At 35.2% G+C, this 18464-nt stretch overlaps 2 protein-coding genes across 4 annotated transcripts; both read left to right on the top strand.

The window, feature by feature from the left end:
* Positions 1 to 83: 83 nt before the first annotated feature.
* LOC106166453 (beta-ureidopropionase-like) lies at positions 84 to 7723 on the top strand. 2 transcript variants are annotated; one of them, XM_087000171.1, is made up of 13 exons: positions 84 to 296; positions 1003 to 1174; positions 1498 to 1585; positions 1754 to 1848; positions 2005 to 2089; positions 2499 to 2575; positions 2959 to 3013; positions 3711 to 3825; positions 4041 to 4122; positions 4909 to 4978; positions 5126 to 5166; positions 5464 to 5550; positions 6223 to 6252. In XM_087000171.1, the coding sequence occupies exons 1-13, from the start codon at positions 196 to 198 to the stop codon at positions 6235 to 6237; spliced, it is 1083 nt and encodes a 360-aa protein (XP_086856297.1). In that variant the 5' UTR covers positions 84 to 195; the 3' UTR covers positions 6238 to 6252. The 2 variants fall into 2 exon arrangements, with proteins under 2 accessions (XP_086856297.1, XP_013400481.2); XM_013545027.2 differs by lacking the exon at positions 6223 to 6252 and adding an exon at positions 6398 to 7723 and having other exon boundaries at positions 85 to 296.
* Positions 7724 to 8405: 682 nt separating this feature from the next.
* LOC106166452 (protein regulator of cytokinesis 1-like) lies at positions 8406 to 18433 on the top strand. 2 transcript variants are annotated; one of them, XM_013545025.3, is made up of 14 exons: positions 8406 to 8567; positions 9666 to 9924; positions 10344 to 10577; positions 10929 to 11099; positions 11413 to 11562; positions 11798 to 11945; positions 12550 to 12686; positions 12903 to 13001; positions 13260 to 13406; positions 13798 to 13920; positions 14187 to 14297; positions 14421 to 14615; positions 16639 to 16684; positions 17236 to 18433. In XM_013545025.3, coding segments are annotated over exons 1-14 (1836 nt in total). In that variant the 5' UTR covers positions 8406 to 8553; the 3' UTR covers positions 17238 to 18433. The 2 variants fall into 2 exon arrangements, with proteins under 2 accessions (XP_013400479.2, XP_013400478.2); XM_013545024.2 differs by lacking the exon at positions 16639 to 16684.
* The last annotated feature ends 31 nt before the right edge of the window (positions 18434 to 18464 follow it).

The following is an 18464-nucleotide window of genomic DNA, read 5'->3' as shown; positions in this document are numbered from 1 at the left end:
AGGATAACTTTTTGACACAGTATTTTATCAGCATACACTTCTTCTTAACTCAGAAATTTTATCATATAGACATAATACCTAATTGGGTTTTGAATACTTCGAGTTTTGCCACGGTCTATTTCTAAAAGAAGCTCAGACTCCAAAACTTATAACTGTGCAAGCAGGATTCTACGGTGACTTCTTAATTTCAAGATCATGTCAGCAGAAATTGAGAGTATAGAAAGTCTTCTTGAGAAAAACATTAAAGGGGAAGAACTTTCCGAAGTTAGAAGGATACTTTATGGGAAAGAACTCAAGTAAGAGAAACTACAGCTATTAAAGTTGTTTGTCCATGCACACAGGTTACCAATGTAATGAAAGAAAGGCTACTGGTATAGTGTCCTTATGTTAGTGAAATATTTTATATATTATTTTTATTTATTTATTTTTTTTTTTTTTTTTTTTTGTGCATATTATTATTATTGATTGAATAAACCTACTTTTTGTTTTTGTAAAATTATTTATTAATTGTATTATTATTTGTTTGTGTTTGTTGTTAATTATTAGCTGAAGGCAAGTTGAGGAATATTTTCATGTTCATGGTAGCTCACTGATCAGAATGTTAAACTTTCAAGGGACATACATGTACTAGTGTATGTGTACTTTTCTTTAATTGATGTGTATGTACTTCTTCAATGCCCAGACATAGGAAAACCTTTGAAAATTCTGAAGGTCCGGAGGAACTGCACGTACTGCTAGTACATAAAATCTGCTTGTCTGAACAAAGTATTTTATTTCTGTTAGTCTGTGTTTACGTGAGATTCATTTTTATTTTAGTATTTTCACATAAACCTTGCCAGTCCAAATTATGTGCAATATCAAATTTATTGCAGGTCCTCTAACATGGCACACAGTCATGTTCTGTAAGGCCAGCAGTTTCCCCATACCTGCATCATGCCCCATTTAGAAAAGCATGGCTTTTATATTCTAAGTAAATACGGTTTTCTCTTTGCCAAAATGTAGGTCAGTGCACATTCCTGATAAAGTCACCCAGCTGGCTATATCCAAGGACTTTGAAGTGAAGGCATACGCGTTTGAGGCTACCCCTGAGCAACTGAGGCCGCCAGGAACAGTGAGGGTTGGATTAATCCAGAACAAGATAGTGCTTCCCACTGATGCACCTATTAAGGCCCAAGTATATACAAAATATACAGAGACAGAAAATACAGTGCCCTTTTACTAGTACATTAAAAAAAATATTTCCATTCCATGGTTATTTTTATCAATACTCAGCGTGCGCATATCTGATGAAGACAACTCAATGAAATCAAGTGACAAATTTTTAAAATTGTATTCCTTGGTAAATATCTGTGTACAATAAGTCATATTTTATAACTTTTCTATTGGATAATATAGCAGGTTTCAAAGTTTTTTACTTGCAAACTCATCAGTTTGTAAACCTGTTCTTTAATGTTGTCACATATAATAAGAAAAAAATTTTTAAAAATTATTTTTCAGATTGAAGCTCTTCACCAGAGAATTGGTGACATAATTCAGGCAGCAGCAGAATGTGGGGTGAATATTGTGTGTATGCAGGAGGCCTGGAGTAAGTTTTCTTTTTTATTTCTGCCACCTTTAATATTTTAGTACATGTAGATGGTCATGTTGTGCAGTCATTTTTTTTTTTTTTTATCATTGAGGTTTGAATTTTGCTGTTTAACTAAAATAGGGATGGAACAAAACATTTCTTATAATTCCCCCTTCATTATTGCAGCCATGCCTTTTGCCTTTTGTACTAGAGAAAAACACCCATGGACAGAATTTGCAGAGTCAGCAGAGACGGGACCAACCACCAAACTTATGCAAGAGGTTTGTGTTCATACCCTGTGACTGAATTTAGTATAATGTAATGTAAACAGAATACAGCACTGCACAGTACAGTGCATTTTTTAATAACGATAAACAATTTGACAGTGTAAAGAGCATTTTATTTGCACTGACAATGTGAATGTTTGTCTTTGACAGCTGGCTCAGAGGTATAACATGGTGATTATTTCCCCCATACTAGAGAGAGATGATGCCCACGGTGAAATACTGGCAAACACTGCAGGTAAAAACAAAGCTAGTGATATATGCATATATGAATGAATATATGCACTGACAAATATTTTGTTTTCTATCTGATACTGCACTAGATTGGATCTAGATTTGAAATTAAGTTAAACAAAAAATAATACCTATAAAACTTGATAGGTTAAATAAAAATAGTAGGGGAAAGTGGATTTGTTTGATTTGCTAGGCAAATCAGCACAAGTACATTGTACATGCATCTGGTAGTTCATGGGTTTAAAAATTACAGATAGAGAAAAGTTATTTTGTCTTTAGGAGGGAAGAAAAAGTAACAACAAATGAATGGCAAATAATAATGAAACTCTTACCCAGTGTCTGCTAATTATTTCTTAACAATAAAGCAAGTTGCTTTTAGATTATAAAATACAGCAATTTGCTTCATATTTCAGTTGTAATTTCAAACACGGGAGCAGTGCTTGGAAAGTCCAGGAAGAATCACATTCCTAGAACTGGGGATTTTAATGAAGTATGTGTTTTTAGTGGAGGTTAACATACTCTTGTATATATGTAGACTGACAGACTGTTACCTTTAAGTTCATTCAGTTTTACAACTTATGTCTTCTTAGGAGGCTGTTTAATCATTACAGTATATGAAAAAAGGGAGAATATAACGTTCTGTTAAAGGTTTTGTCCTATTATCCTTCTGCTTCAGTTTATATGAGCTCAGTGCATATCAAGGAGATAGTTTCTTAGTAGGGCTCTTCTTTAACACACATCCCTGTACTCTGCTACTAGTCTACAGTCAGTTAAGATATACAGCAAAATTAGGCTATTACAAAGTTAACAGTAACAGTACAGTATGTGTCATAATCAGTTATTTAGAAAATTTTGTTTTTGTATCTTTTTCAGTCTACCTATTACTTGGAGGGTAACACTGGCCACCCTGTGTTCCAGACTCAGTTTGGTAGTGAATGTTTTATGTGTAGACTTTGAGGGCTCATTCCCAATAAAACTATTGGTCTACATAGATCCATCCAACTGTGCTGGGACTCTCGCTGAATGCAATCAGATCCACAGATTAACATGCCTCCTCTTGTTTTCAGTGTACTCATATAATGCCAGCTTTTCTGTATTTTACTCAACACCAGGAGAAGTTATATTAATCTGAAGGCATTCAGCGAGAGACCCCGCGGAGTTGGATTGATCAATGTTGAATGATAGTTTCATTGAAAATGAGCCCTTAGTTTAGACTAAGAAGTGTTTTAGAAAATCTCAAGGTAAAAATATTGGGTTCTTATTTACAGTAGGCATGAATACAGCTACCAGATGGCTTATTTTGGTGCTCTGCATGAGAAATCTTTATTCAGACATGAGCTTTTTCTGCATAATTCTGCTTTTTTACATGACCCCAGAGCAATTAAACCCCCAAAAATTTACAAAAGGTGTTTGGTTCCACAATAATGGTTCAGAGTTATTTTCTGAAACCTGGGCTCATGTCTGTTTATTAGTCAGTGTTTGGCAGTGTCAGTGTCATGCACCCATCAGCTTCATTGTGCACTTTTTAAAGTGAGACATAACTTGTGAAACATGCTAAAATGCCTTTGTTGATGTCCCTTTTACCTAAAGGCTGTCCAAATAAAATCACAATTGTCACATTTCAGGCAAGATTGCTATTAACATTTGCTATGGACGCCATCACCCTCAGAACTGGATGATGTATGGCGTCAATGGCGCAGAAATTGTGTTCAATCCATCAGCCACTGTTGGATCTCTTAGGTGAAGTCAGTCAAAAATTGCAAAGTCTCTGTCACCTGTACAGTAGCTGCATTCTTCATAACCAGTTGTAGCTGTATGTAAAAACTTAGTAATGGCTTTTAACTGAGAAATGACCATGTGATGACATTTTGAAAATGACCGTGTGATGAAATAATGAAGCTGATTTTCTATACAAGCCAGACTGGATATGTAATCTTACAGTCCTTATGTTGCAGTGAGCCTATGTGGCCCATTGAGGCCCGGAATGCAGCAATTGCCAACAGTTACTTCACCTGTGCCATAAACAGAGTGGGAACAGTGAGTACTCTGTCTAACTGTAGCATTTAAGATTAAGAGACCATTCCCAGAGACTGTCATACTAACTTTGGATCGATCTATCTCTAAGGGGGTTCTCACTAAATTGCCATCACCTTCAGCGGCTTAGATCTCTCGCACACCCACTGAAGCTGTTAGTGGGTAATTAACTATCATTTTGCGGCTTCAGTAGGCGTGGCAGACATATAAGCCATAAAGCTAAAAGCAATTTAGCGAGAAACCCCTTCAAGATGGGTTGATCCAGTTAGATTGAACTAGGCATGGTAACCCAGTCTAACTGCTGTAGTGAGGGAACCTTGTAGGGTTCCACATAAAAAAATATGGCGTGCTGGCCCAGGGTCATTGAAAGTCGATCTCGGGGGCCAGTGAATCATGAGGGTTACTGGTCTGAAGGGCAATTAAAATGTAATGTGCCAAGTAACACTGGTAATGTTTACTGGACCTCACTGGTAGGGCTATGGTAGCTCACTGGTAGATGAAGGGCCAGTGGAGAAATTTAGTGTCAAGCCCTACCTTGAAAATGTCTTGAAAAAGCCAGATATTGATTACATACAGAAAAACATATAAAGATGAGTATTTTCTTTATGAACATTTTAGAAGAACATTGAAACTGGTTGAAGTTACTTTTCTCCTTGTTTATTCAACTATATCTTTTTTAATGTTTTATTAACATGTACTAACTATATAATATAATATCTTTTTGACTACATACCGGTCTGTTGTTTCATTTATATTCTTGTTAATGGATATTTGTTACTTGTTCTGCAGGAATATTTTGCCAATGAATTCAGCTCTGGAGATGGAAAGCCAGCTCACAAGGACTTTGGTCACTTTTATGGTATGTAACTAAGCTAAAATACATACCTCTGTTATAATGTGAAAAGGTTTCCCAGAATTGTTCACCGAATATGCAATTTCTAATGATAATTCCATTATTAGTTTGTTCCTGGATGAACATTTGAATCTTTTGTTTCTTTCTTCCAAGGTTCAAGCTATGTGGCAGCTCCAGATGGCAGCAGGACCCCGGTAGGAAACTCTTAGGCTTTGTGATCACAGTTTAAGTGTCAATCTGTAGGCACATTGTTTTAATTTTAGCATATCCATGAGAATGATACATGTATTTAACTTCATATGACTGAGGGTTTTTAGAGCATTTTGACCTGTGTTGTTGTTTTTTTTTTGTCATCCTCCACATAATGTATGATTATATGATTGTTGGGTTTCTATCGCTGCATACCGCAGCTGTAACTAAATTAAATGTAAAAATTTCAATTGCACAGCTTAAAGTAAATTTGCATTGCATTGTATTATATTGTTTTGTAGGGGTTATCCAGAACCAGAGATGGTTTACTTGTGGTAGAAATGGACTTGAACTTGTGTCGTCAGGTTAAAGACAAGTGGAACTTTAGGGTAAGTAGAGAATCTTTGAAACAGACTTCATGTTTAAAGGGATAATACCTCTTCGTATGAGATCTATATTTCACAATAAAAACATTGTGAACAACACATAGAAATGTAATATATTCTGTTTTACCACAAAAACGGTTATAGCTATTATTCTGATATCTGAGCTTGTCTTCAGACTACGTGACTTACACTGATGTCTATACTGTGTTATAATCTCTTAAGCGATTATAACAAAAAACAGACTTTTTAGAAAAAAACCAGGGACTAACTTTGAATGTAAAAATGGATTCATTAACCATTGGGTAAGTATGGAAAATTGTTGTTAACTCCATCAAAATTCATTTTTTTGGCCAAAACGAAGAGTTATTATCCCTTAAAAGTGGATTTTATCATCATTTGCCTTCCTACTAGTATTCTCCAACTGAACTTGGTTCTATGACTTGTCAGTTTTTTAATTTATTTTTTATTTATTTATTTATTTATTTATTTATTTATTTATTTATTTTTTCAAATGTTCAATTAATATTGCTGCTCTCTCTGTCTTTGTCTTCAAAAAAGTTTTTGTGAGCAAAGAATTAAGATGATGTAATTTATTTAGATACTTACAGGATTTTTTATCTTTAGGGATTTTCTGTTATTTAGTTTTAGCTTTTACAGTTTTTTTTTACCTTACAGCTTTTACCTGAGTAAAGGTTGGCAGTAACCTTGTCTAAGAAAAAGTAAGGCTAAATTAAAACCACAGTCCATCATAGTAATCATAATAGAGGCCACATTATGGACATGTACATGACCAGTATTTGTGTGCATATGCTAGTGATGTGCAATGCACATGTCTAATATTTCTCTTCAGATGACCCAGAGACTAGAGCTGTACGCTGAGTCTTTGACCAAAGCAGTCCGCCCAGACTATCAGCCACAGGTTATTAAGGAGTGATCACACTTGAGATAGAACATCACTTCCTCACCAGTCGCAGAAAACACAAGTGGTAGTGGTTCTTGTAGGAAGGTTGACATTTTGATTTTTTATGATCACTATCTAAGTTTTTTTCTGTCCTGATTACATTTTTATGAGATGAAACAATACAGACTTTCAAAAAGGTGTCATTTATTGGAAATCATTGGAGAGATACAGTAGAATATATATATATAATTTCAGTAAATTCAGATTGAATTTCAATCAAGATGCATTACACATATAAATACCTTATTATTCTCAGATTAATATATATTGATTAAACACAAGCCCAGTTAATTTACATATATAACACCAGGAGACATTTAATATACAGTTATTGATAATAAAACTTATCCAAGCAGTTATCCATATACATAAGTTATAGCATATTTTAATTAGATACATGTACTTAGTAATATATCTACTGAGTATGCATAATTAAAGATTCCATAATTTTGTATTTTAATCAACTGGTCACTTGTAGACAAAATAATCTGCTTAAATTGTCGCAAGTTATATGTACATGTACTTTAAAATCTTTGAAAAGTCCCATATTTACTAGTAGTTTGTCAGTAAGTGTACCAGTTAATTACTATAGACTACCATAGTGGCTAACACAACAGACTAATATATTTATGATAATTTTTTACAGCAATAAACTGACCTACTTTCATTCCTATGGTGCTAGAAATTTGATGTTAATTTTTTTCTTAATTGGCGTTCATAATTCACTTTGATGTTTACAGGTGTCTGTGCTTTTCTAGATTTAGTTATAAAATAGAGGGGCCATATTGTAAAATTCTCTGAACAAAGCTTTAATCAGGAGAAAGCATTGTTTTGTGAAACCTACATAGTAAAAGTTGATTCATTTCTGGAGGAGGACTAAGTTCCCATTTAATTTACCATACAGACATACTTTAGGTGAACTGTCTAAACGTAAGGTTTAATAGAACCATGATTAGGACTTTATGATTCCTGAATGTATGTAATTGTAGTACATACAGGTAATTAACACACATAGAGGGCTACGTATTATTTGAGTTGATGCAAGTAATATCAAACAGTATGTGTAATGGTTTGTTATATAAATTTTAGCTTAAGAAAGAGCAGCTCAATTGAAAATACCAGTATAGATATAGTGCACTTTTTTGCACAAAATGTTATCTGAATGAAGCAATTTAATAAATAATATATATTAAATAATAACAAAGTTGAAATATGTATTTGCTTTTGTTTTACTTTGATGGAATCCAATACAGTAACATTTTTTATTAATTCTAACCTTGTAGAAAAACTTAATTATAATTAAAATTATTTTGCACATGACTTATAATTTAAGTTATTTTGCACATGCATTAGATGAGGATAACCATGAATGATTAGGATAATGTTGTCTTTAAATGTCATTTTTTTAATTCATTTTTTTTAAATATTCTATATTTATTGTATTTTTTTCTCATGGCAAAGAATCTTAACTATGAAATATTATAAGCATTTGTATTCAGTGTTTTGGGCATATGGAAAAATCAATTTTATTTGTTAAATTAAAGAAAAGTGGCATCAAAATATGTTCATAATTTACTATGTATTATTCTTTAAGGTTAATTACAAAGAAATTAATCTTTTTTCAAAATCTCAACATACACCAGATTGAAATACTCTTTTAACAAGCTATAATGTACTGGGTAGCAAGATTATATTTACTGGTATGGAAAATAAACATTACATAATTTTCTTTATTTGAAAAAATAAGTAAAACTTGGATAAACCTTCAGTGAGTAAAAATATTTATATAAGCAACAGATTTATCAAGGCATTTGGAGTTATTTGAAATAAGTTTAAACTGTTCCTGTGCTGAGGGATTGTTTTGATTGAGGACAAACCTCGACTTTGGAGCGTCTTGTTACAGGAAGTTTATGGGACGACGGGTAGTATTGAAATTGGCCAATCAGAAACTAGGCCAGGTCACAAATTTTGATTTGAAACCCTACATGGAAACTTGAAGGATCGCTGTGATTTTAAATGACCAACATTAATAGATAGACAAAATAATGTCCGCGAGAAGGTAAGAATGAGTGCAAAATAGTCGCATATACAGTTTTTCGGGTCAAGATTTAATCTTAGACAGATATAGCGGTGATGATAACGTTTACCCGGCGGTGACCAACTTTATGTGGCCTGCAGCGCATGCAATGTTAAATAGAATTATATGTACTTATAATATCCAATACAGTAATATACTTCTTACGTAAGAAGTATTGGTTATTTTACATGGAATTTCGGTTAGTTAATTACTTTGTTGGGGGGTTTGTATAAATAATTCATGCTTGCTTGAGTTAATGTGTTAAAATCGATGTTAGAAAGGTGGCACAGCTGTATGATTTTTGGGGATGATGAAGGTAGCACATACAGAAAAAAAGACTTCCAATGGAATCATATCACTACTAGAACGAAGTTCAATGTCAGATCTCCAGAACTTCCAAATTAGTTGAGACTAAGCTTGGATTGTAATAGCCAAATTATCATTTCTGGTAAAGCTACTGTACTACTTCAAAGCAGTTTTAAACTTGGCAGTGTGATAAGTTTGGTAACTGACAGAATTTTTAAATTTAATAATGTAAAAGTCTGCTCAATAACAATTTAAAATCTAGTTTTATTAGCTGTTCCTGTGATTTACAAAAATGTTTACAAGTTTCATAAGTTACGGTGTATATCATTTCACTGTCAATATGCTTGAATCTAATCCCTTTTGTATCTGAAACTTGTCAGGCAAACCTCAATGTCATTATATCAATAATTGAACCAGGTTGCCCTGTGTCATTAACTTCATTAGCAATTAAGTTATATTGATAAGTATACTAAATAGTGTGGAAACTGAAAACTTAATAAAACAGCTAGGCGTTCAGATCAGCATTTACAAAAAGTTTGCTGGACTAACTTTGAATAAGGAATGGCAGTTCTTAAAATTGTTGCTACTCCCTTGGACCTACTAAGCAACATTTTCAGTAAGTCCTGAATTTTTCATCAGTCCTTACTGGTCATTAGAGTGTGGTTTCGGCCTGACAATTTTAGGTTTGATTGCAATCTGGTGATATTTGAAAAACATACTTTAAATTAATAAGACTACATTCACACTGTTCACTGTTCCATTGTTATGTTCCAGTCATGAGGAGATGCAGCAGGAGCTGGGCAAGTGCCTGGGCACCACGCTGAACAGATTACAAAACATCTGGGACGAGATAGGGATTCTGGACGAGCAACGACGAGAGCGCACGGACGTTGTGTTCCTGCACCTGCGTAACCTGCTGGAAGAGATGGTGAAGGAGGAGGAATCTCTGAAGACCAACCTGCTGCGCAATGTGGAAACATATGGTGCAGACATGCTGAAACTGAGCAAAGAGCTCGCTGTACAACTTTATGAGGTAAAGGAGAATGTGATTCTTTGGATATATAATAAAGAAAATAGTCTAGGAGGATTATAAGAGACTGGTCCCAGAGATTATCGTACTAACTTTGGATCTCCAAGGGGATTCTCACTTATGTGCGTAACTGGCTGAGATGCCTGTGATGCCTACTGAAGCTGATAGGGAGTAATAAACTATTGTTTAGCCATTTTAGTAGGCGTGCCAGATTTCTAAGCCACTTAAGCTGAAAACAATTTAGGGGGAAAACCTCCGTGGAGATCCTGTTAGATCAATCAAGGGATGGGAACCCAGTCTAATATCCAAGATATGTTGATTCCTTTCTACATTGATCAATTCTAGATAAATTCTGGACTCTGAAAATTATTTTGCATACAAATCGCCCACCATTTATAATTCAGTTTTTTATATATTTGTAGCCCCCAGATGGTATATCAATCCTTCAGCTTGAGAAGGAGCTCCGGACTAAAGTGGACGTCATGCAAAAAGAGAAACATAACAGATTGAAAACCCTGAAGAAGCTGCGTGAGCAGGACCAGCATGTGTGTGACATCCTGTGTACAACACCCTATTACATTCCCTCAGGCACAGTGCCCAGTGAGGAGGAACTGAACTCATTAAGGGAACATATTGCGTCACTTGAGGAAGAGAGAGTAAGAAATAGTGATTAGGCTTTTTAAAGAAATTAAATCTGTCTCTTTTAATATTTCACAATAGAATATACAAACTTTTTTTTTTTTTTTTTTTTTTTTTTGCCAATTTTCCCTGACCCCCATTTTTTCCACCTCAACACGGGACTAACCACCCATATTTTTTTAACCACCCAACATCATGTTTGTATTTAGTGCTTTGCCTTCAGGTATAACATTTGCCAATATCAAAATGCTTTTAAATTCTTGAAGGGAATTGGACCAAGTTGTCTTGCAGCATGTTTATACCGAGTTGTCATTATGTAAGTGACACAAGTCATTGATCTTTAGGCAGTGTTTTATCCTCGTTTGCAGGAAAAGCGTCACACTGTTTTCCTGAACACCAAAAAAGAGATAGCAGCTATTTTAGAAGAACTTGACCAGTGTCCCAATACATCATTTGAAAAAGACATTATCAATGAAGAGGAGGAGGCTTTCCTGTTATCCAAAGAGAACATGGCTGCCCTGAAAGACTTGCACCAAGATGTAAGTCAACTTTATGACACATTTGTCAGTTTCTTATTTTTTTAAACATACTTTCCCCTCTCACCTGCTCATATTTTTCTTTCGTCCAAGCTACCAAATCTTGAAAGATTCTTATATTGTAGTTAAATAGCATTTTGATTTAAATTAAAATTGTGTTGACTTGGCTCAACAGAAAATGTTAATCGTTTCATTCTATTTCAAATCATTTTGATAACGTGAAACTATAATTAAAATGATTTGAAATAGAATGAAACAATTAACACTCTATTTCAAATCATTTTAATAAGGTGAAACTATAATTTGTTTCATGCAGCTCTCACAGAAAAAGCAAGATGCCCAAGATCTTGTGGAAAAGTTAAATGAGCAGCTGTTTTGGCTTTGGGACCGCCTGGTTATTCCACAGGAGGAGAGGAGTGCTTTTAAAGAAGCTAACAAAGGCATTAAACCCAAAGTCATACAGGCAGTAAGTATTCACTTGCATGTTTGAAAATTGATACTTGTATACTATTCAGATATATATATTTAAATCAGCTATCTGCTTTTTTTTTCCTTGGTATTTTCTTCCTGTCATGCTGCCCCCATACCTTATGTCATGAGGCCACCCAGACTTTTCTTCATACTTTCTTTTTTCTGACAACCCAAGAGAGTGCCTGTGCATTCATTATTGTATCAAATTTGCTTTTAAAATATATCTTCAGATACGGGACGAAATAGCCCGTTGTGAACAGCTGAAATTACAGAACATCCAGAGGTTTGTGGAAGGCATCAGGACAGAGCTGTCCAACTGGTGGGATAAATGTTTTTATTCAAAGGAGAAGAGAGAGGAGTTCACAGCTTTTAATGATGGTAAGTATCATTTTTTTTATTCTCAATTTTCATCCCAGCTGACTACTGAGCACTCAAAATGTCATGCCAGCCAGCCATCAGTTCATTTGCTTTAATTCCACACTTTTCACCAGTGTCATTGCTTTTTCTAAAGTCCTTGACATTCTACATGGATCATCCTTTGGTTAAAAAACCAGGGGTCCTTCAGTCTGTTACATGTGGTTTCATTTACAGTAAAATTTATAGAAGAAAATCTTACTGTTGCATAGGTACTAAGGATTGATGTAAAGCTTGATAATAAGATCTCACATTGATCAGAAGCAAAGTTACATGCCATTGCCACTTGTTTTTGCAATTGTTTGGCGCATTGAAGCAATCTACAGTTGGTTAGGACCTTGAATTGGTAGATGATAGACAGCTAAAAGAATTTGACTTCCTTGGATGATAAACTTAAAAGTTGGATTATAAAGAAGAACACTCAAGGTGCTGAAACATCTTATAATTGAACTCCTTTTTCACCCAGTGTGATGATGGCAATAAGAAAAATTATCCAAAAAACTATCCTGTTTAATTGCTTTAGTACATTTAAATTTTTCATTTCTTCCCTTATTTTCTTTCATTTCAGATAATTTTACAGAAGAGTTGCTTGAACAACACGATGTAGAGTTATCAAAAGTTCGCAATTACTACGAAGAGAATAAAGCTCTCCTAGACAGGGTCCACAAGTGGCAAGAAATGTGGTGTGAACTCAAAGTTTTTGAGGTGCTTTTTTATTTCTTAATCAAATTGTTACACTTGTTCAAATGCCCAAAATCCGTCAGTAATTGTCACTATTTGTCAGTTGATTACAAACAAGTTTACTTGTTCAGATTAAAACAAAATGCATTTTGCCTTGATTGTTGGAAGATAAATATTTTGTAATTAATTATCATCATTATAATTATTTTTATTTCATTATTTGTTTTGTGGTCTCTACAGAAAAAAGCTGCAGATCCAAACAGGTTTCACAATAACAGAGGGGGTGCTTTGCTGCAAGAGGAAAAACAGAGGAAGAAAATAGAGAAACAGCTACCAAAAGTGAGAGGAACTGAAATTATTGAAAATAGGCACAACAGTTTTGTAGATTTGTTCTACAAATTTAAAGCATTTTATTTAATCTTATTTGTTTGTTCATATTTTTATTTGTTTGTTTTTATTTATCTTTTGGTTGTGCAAGACAAATTTAAGGGTGTGCTCACACAATGTACCAGACGTTTCCCAACTTTTACAAATGTCAAGCCCTTCTCCTATTCCTCAAAGTGTGATCAGTTTTGAACCTTGTTACCTTGCCACCAGGTGGAGCAGGAGGTCAAGACAGCCATCCAGCAGTGGGAAACAGAGCACAGCAAACAGTTCCTAGTGGGAGGTGTGGAGTTTGTGGACTACATTGAACAGCAGTGGGAGATCCACAGGCTGGAGAAGGAGAGGGAGAAATTAGAAAGGGTAAGGGCCAGTTCTTTGTTCACACCATGCATTGAGCTTATTGCAGTTACACTCTGTGTTAAAATTGCCGAGCATAAAATATTACCTTGAAAAACTCAAAGCTGACGTTTTTCCTGGGGTAAATGGTATTTTCCTCGGACTTACCAGCCTTTGATCCTCCTTTCCTTAGAGTCCATTTAGGACTTCTTAAAAGCCACATTTATCTGATGGACATTCAATTCCTTCAAGTGACTAAAGAGGATTTTTCTTAATACAAGAGAGGAAATCGGTTAACCAGACAGTCACAAACTGATTTCAGCATAAATCACATCTTGAATTTTAAGTGAAGATAGCTTTGAGATGTTTTAGGATTTCACTCTCATTTTGACTAATGCTGTCTGTTTGTTCCCAGCATCAAAGAAATGCCAAGGTGACGGAGGAAGAGATGATCTTTGGCAGTAAGCCAGCCACGCCCTCTGCCAAGAGACGGTTCCTTCTCACTCCTTCCAAGACTCCAAACAGCAAGATGAGAAAGGTACGGTGTTTCTGGTAGCCATACATTGCTTAGCTCTGTTAAGTATTTATTTATGTTTTATTTCAACTGCATCATTATGTTTCCTTATTCAACACAGGACAACTTTTTTTAGCATTGTGAGTTGAGAACCTGTGCAAACAGGACTTTAATTAGTTCACTTTAGAAAATGAAGGTAGGTAGTATGTAAATAGTTATTTTAGGTGCATGATGTCCTTGCTGCAAGCACTTTTTGAAATGTTATCTCAAACTTCCTGTTTTTGTATCAGCTGAATGACACCACAAAGACACCACGGTCTACAACATTGATTGGGGGCACCGTCTTCCCTTCACCAGCTGGACTCCCGCCAAAGTCTGCTGGCAAAACAATGTCATCCAAGGTAGGTCGAAAGGGCAGATTTGAAGAATTTCTTTAAGAAGGGGAGAAAGGACTCAAAATTAGCTTAATTAATATGAACCTTAATCCTAATTATAGCGCTGTTCATATTCTTCTTTCTTGTCAGACCCCCCGCAGATTGCGGCCAACACAGCAGCGTATGCAGCGCAAAGTGCTGGGCGAGAACACCCAGCAGAATGTCGTGGGTGACCAGTCCAACATCTTCAGTCACACAACCCTGAGCGCAGGCGGAGGAGTCGGAGGTATTCATAATGCAAGTACCGTGTCAATAGGCTCCACAATCACGTACCAAGACTTTGCAGTAAGTAGTGCTTGTGTTGCATGATGCTGGCGTGATTTAACTGTGGGGAAGCTTTCTGTTTTCTTCTAGTTTACATAGATATAGGATTATTAATATCTTTAACAGATTAGTTGTTGAAATTGAAGGTGATGACTTTGTTTTGATGTATTTATTTGTCAGTTTTGGCACTTTAACACTTTGTCTTCAATGGAAACTGATGAAAAACTTCAAAGCATAGATGGCTCTTCTCCATTTTTTGTTCTTTGAATGTCTCTAGTAAGTTGTGATTTATGAGTGTTGAAGATCTTCAAGATGTTTAATATACAAAGTGTTTAAGCTTGAATGATAAAAAATTCATCTGTTATTTTGGTTGCTTTTTTTTATACAAAGTGTTTGATAACAACAAATTATATTACATTTGAACTTGTATCCTGAGCAGTGTGCATGCTGCTGCATCATTAATACTCTCACTTTATTCCTGGAAAGCTTCCCTTGCTTCACTACTTTGCATCTTTAATTTGCTAATCTTTTCATTCTTGTATATTTTTTTCTCTCCCTCAGCATTTGCTAACTGTTCCATTTTTATTTGACAGCAACACATTTTAAAGTGTAAATCTGGGTTTAGTCTCATTCCTGGTTGACAGATAACAGTATGTTGTGGCTAATGGCTGGTTAAAAGAATGGACTTACTAGTACTTGCATGGTGGATTGTTTGTGGGGAAAGAAAGCATGCACTGATAAGTCACTGGTATGGTGTCTAAAATTTCCCACCAAGACACTGTCTTGGTGGTGAACTTGAGTATATATGTGTACGTCGGATAAATGTAGAATTTATGACATTTAGTGGAAAAATATAAACATTGGTGGCAACGAGGGATTGTATGATTTCATATTTTACCCGACTCTTTTATATCAAGATGAAAGTTCTATGAATTGTTGTCTGTTAGCTTATTATGAAAATAAATGTTGAAGCATTTGAAACCAACTTTATTTCATCATCCAGTGACAGCTTCTGCAAGAAGATAGCAGCAAGAAATAATTGTAGAAAATTATGGGCTGGATAGTTTGGCTTCATACTTGTTACTTTGTTAATTACATGAGAGAGAGAGGGAGAGATAGGGTGTGGTTGGGTCCATGTAGAGCATGGCCAACTGCATGTGTTGATACCAACTTAATAATGGTGCTAACCACTCACATGTGAAAAAGTTCATACATGGGGATGCCTGTATGTGGAACAGGGATGCCTGCACGTGGAATAGGGATGCCTGCACATGGAATGGGGATGCCTGTAATCGTAAAGGGTGTGTTTGTGTGTGTAATGGGGATGCCTGCATGTGGAATAGGGATGCCTGTATTAGTAAAGGGAATGCCTGTATGTGGAATGGCGATGCCTATATGTGTAATGGATGCCTATATGTGGAATGGGGATGCCTATTTGTGTAATGGTGATGCCTATATGTGTAGCACCGTGTAGTTTGTTAGGTTATTCACAGGCTAGTGGTGACCTAGTGGCTTCTGCTTACCTAACAGCCAGGCACTACTGCAAAGGTCGACATGATTCCCATGCTGTTATATTGTTTGTGGATCATGTCAAATAAGTCGTGATTGTCAGTCTGTGTTATTGTGTCCAAGTATAGCACTGCTGCAGCCTGTTCTGTTGTAGATAAGTAAGACATTGTTGCAAAGACTATAATCTGTTTATATTATAATAGCATGCAGCTTATTCAGATTATAAGAATTTTTTTACTTTTTGTAATCTGAATATTGTTCATAGGCTAAAATGTTTGTTTATTTATGTTTTTATTTCCCCTGTTGTTTAATTCTCCAACACAAAGTGTTCTATTTATCACAATCCTTGAGGTGTGGAACTGCATGCCAGCCATCCCCTCACCCCACCCCTCTGTTACTGCTCACATCTTATTCCAGCTTACATATCTTTATGTCTGGCCTAGCAAGTTGAAAAAAAAATAAGTGATGAAAGTATTTTTAAACATTGTGGTTGTAAGTTGCATGGATAATGTTTGATATTGTTTTTGTTTTATAGAACGAAGTCCTCTACACAGATGAGAAAATTTCTTCTTCTCCGAAGTGTACGTTTTTTTAAAGAATCATTTTATGTGATCTGTATTATGGCTGTACTGTAAAACTATACCTTAATAGCTTTTAACATTAAGAAGCATAGTGTGACTTTCTGATTATATGGAAATTATTATGTCAATACAGTGGTTTTGCTTAATGGGTAGAACATTTGAAAAGTTGTTTGCAGTGAATAGTGCATAAGTGCTAAATGGCAATTAATCCTTGTGGAGGTAAAATAGGTGACGTTGGCATTATTGAAATATCAATTGACGTGAAAAGTGACACCAGCCCAATTAACAATCAGTTAGGGTGTCATGGTATTTCCCTGTTACTGTTGTATCAATCAGTGAGAGAAGGTGTCTTCCCAGACCCCAACCCATGAAACTTGTACACATGGGAACCTCTGCTTGCTTTTGGTTCTTCTTTTTTGTGCTTTTAGTGTGCTTAGTCATAGTATTATTTGTATCTGTTGCAGTATCCTGATCAATTACATTGTATTTTCATTTCTTCCAAATCTGAAATGCCTGGGGACAAAGGCTGATTTTTTATTTTTATTTTTCAGAAGGGCCTTGGTCACAAAACACGCCCAAACTGCCGAAGTAGTGTCATTCCTAAACCATGCCCAAAAGCTACATACCTATGATGAGGAAACCATTTTGATCTGCTGAATCTGAGGACAACTTCATAGAGCTGCATACTCGTAAAAACATGTGCACTTCTGCTGCATGTGACCTCGGATGGAATTATGTTGGTGACTTTTAGTTTACTTAAAAACCTGTTCCCAGTGGCTAGGAAATCCTTCTTGAATCTTGAAATGCATTGGAGACATGGCATTTATCAAGTGCGTACATTGAGATTGGGGAAAAACAATATGATATATAAAGTATGACTTAATGATTTTATTTGTGCTATTAAGCAGGCCACCCTGCATCAAGTGTCAACTGATCTATTTCTAAAGCTCTCTGGGCTACTAGTGGTGCCATCTTTGGGGTATAGGAATCAGTGACCTCTGCGGGATATCTTTCACTTGCAAACATCCTTGTATCATGGTGGCCAATGTTAACCTTCTGGTATTTTTAATATATTTTAAACACATTCTGTTGTATATAGCTGTACATAGAGGACTGCTATGATTGTGAAGAGTGGATCTGGAAGTGACTGACTGATAATTCAACTGAGCTACTTAGGTGGAATGTATCAAATAAAAGCAAAACACTTTTAATTTGGCTAATGTTAGAAATAGGTATGAAACTTATAGGCCTTTGATTTTGATGATTAATATTTGCACCTTGAGGAAGCTCAATGACAGATACTTTGTAACATTACCAGGTGACTTGACAGATGAGTTTGAAACCTATTACTGACACTTGTTATTGGAAATTAAAGGCCAGCTTTTTTCGGCATTTTTTTTTTTTTTTTTTTTTTTTTTTTTTTTTTTTTAATGATTTGTGATTATTATTATTATTATTAATATCAAACATCCTGAGTGGGTGAGGTTCACCAAATATGAAGAATTATTTCTAAACCACCTACTGTAACATTTGTCTGATCATGGAAATACATCGAAAGTGGTGACAGTGATATCTTGATTTTAATGACATTTGCAGTTAGCTTGGTTGAAAACTTGTCTGAATTTAGGAACAAAATATCTGGGATTTTTTTCTACTGGTGCACTTTCTCTAGACTGGAGATGTTTGTACAACTTAGAGTATAGAGCCAAGAACCCCCTGTAAATAATGGCAAATAAACACCTACTCTCACTTTTTTGTGTATTTCTTGTGCATATACCAC

The sequence above is a fragment of the Lingula anatina genome, chromosome 1, assembly GCF_051362555.1.
Source record: "Lingula anatina isolate TDL-2025a chromosome 1, LinAna3.0, whole genome shotgun sequence".
NCBI classification, from domain to species: domain Eukaryota; kingdom Metazoa; phylum Brachiopoda; class Lingulata; order Lingulida; family Lingulidae; genus Lingula; species Lingula anatina.
Note: the sequence above shows the minus strand (reverse complement) of the source record. Positions and strands in the feature narration are given on the sequence as shown.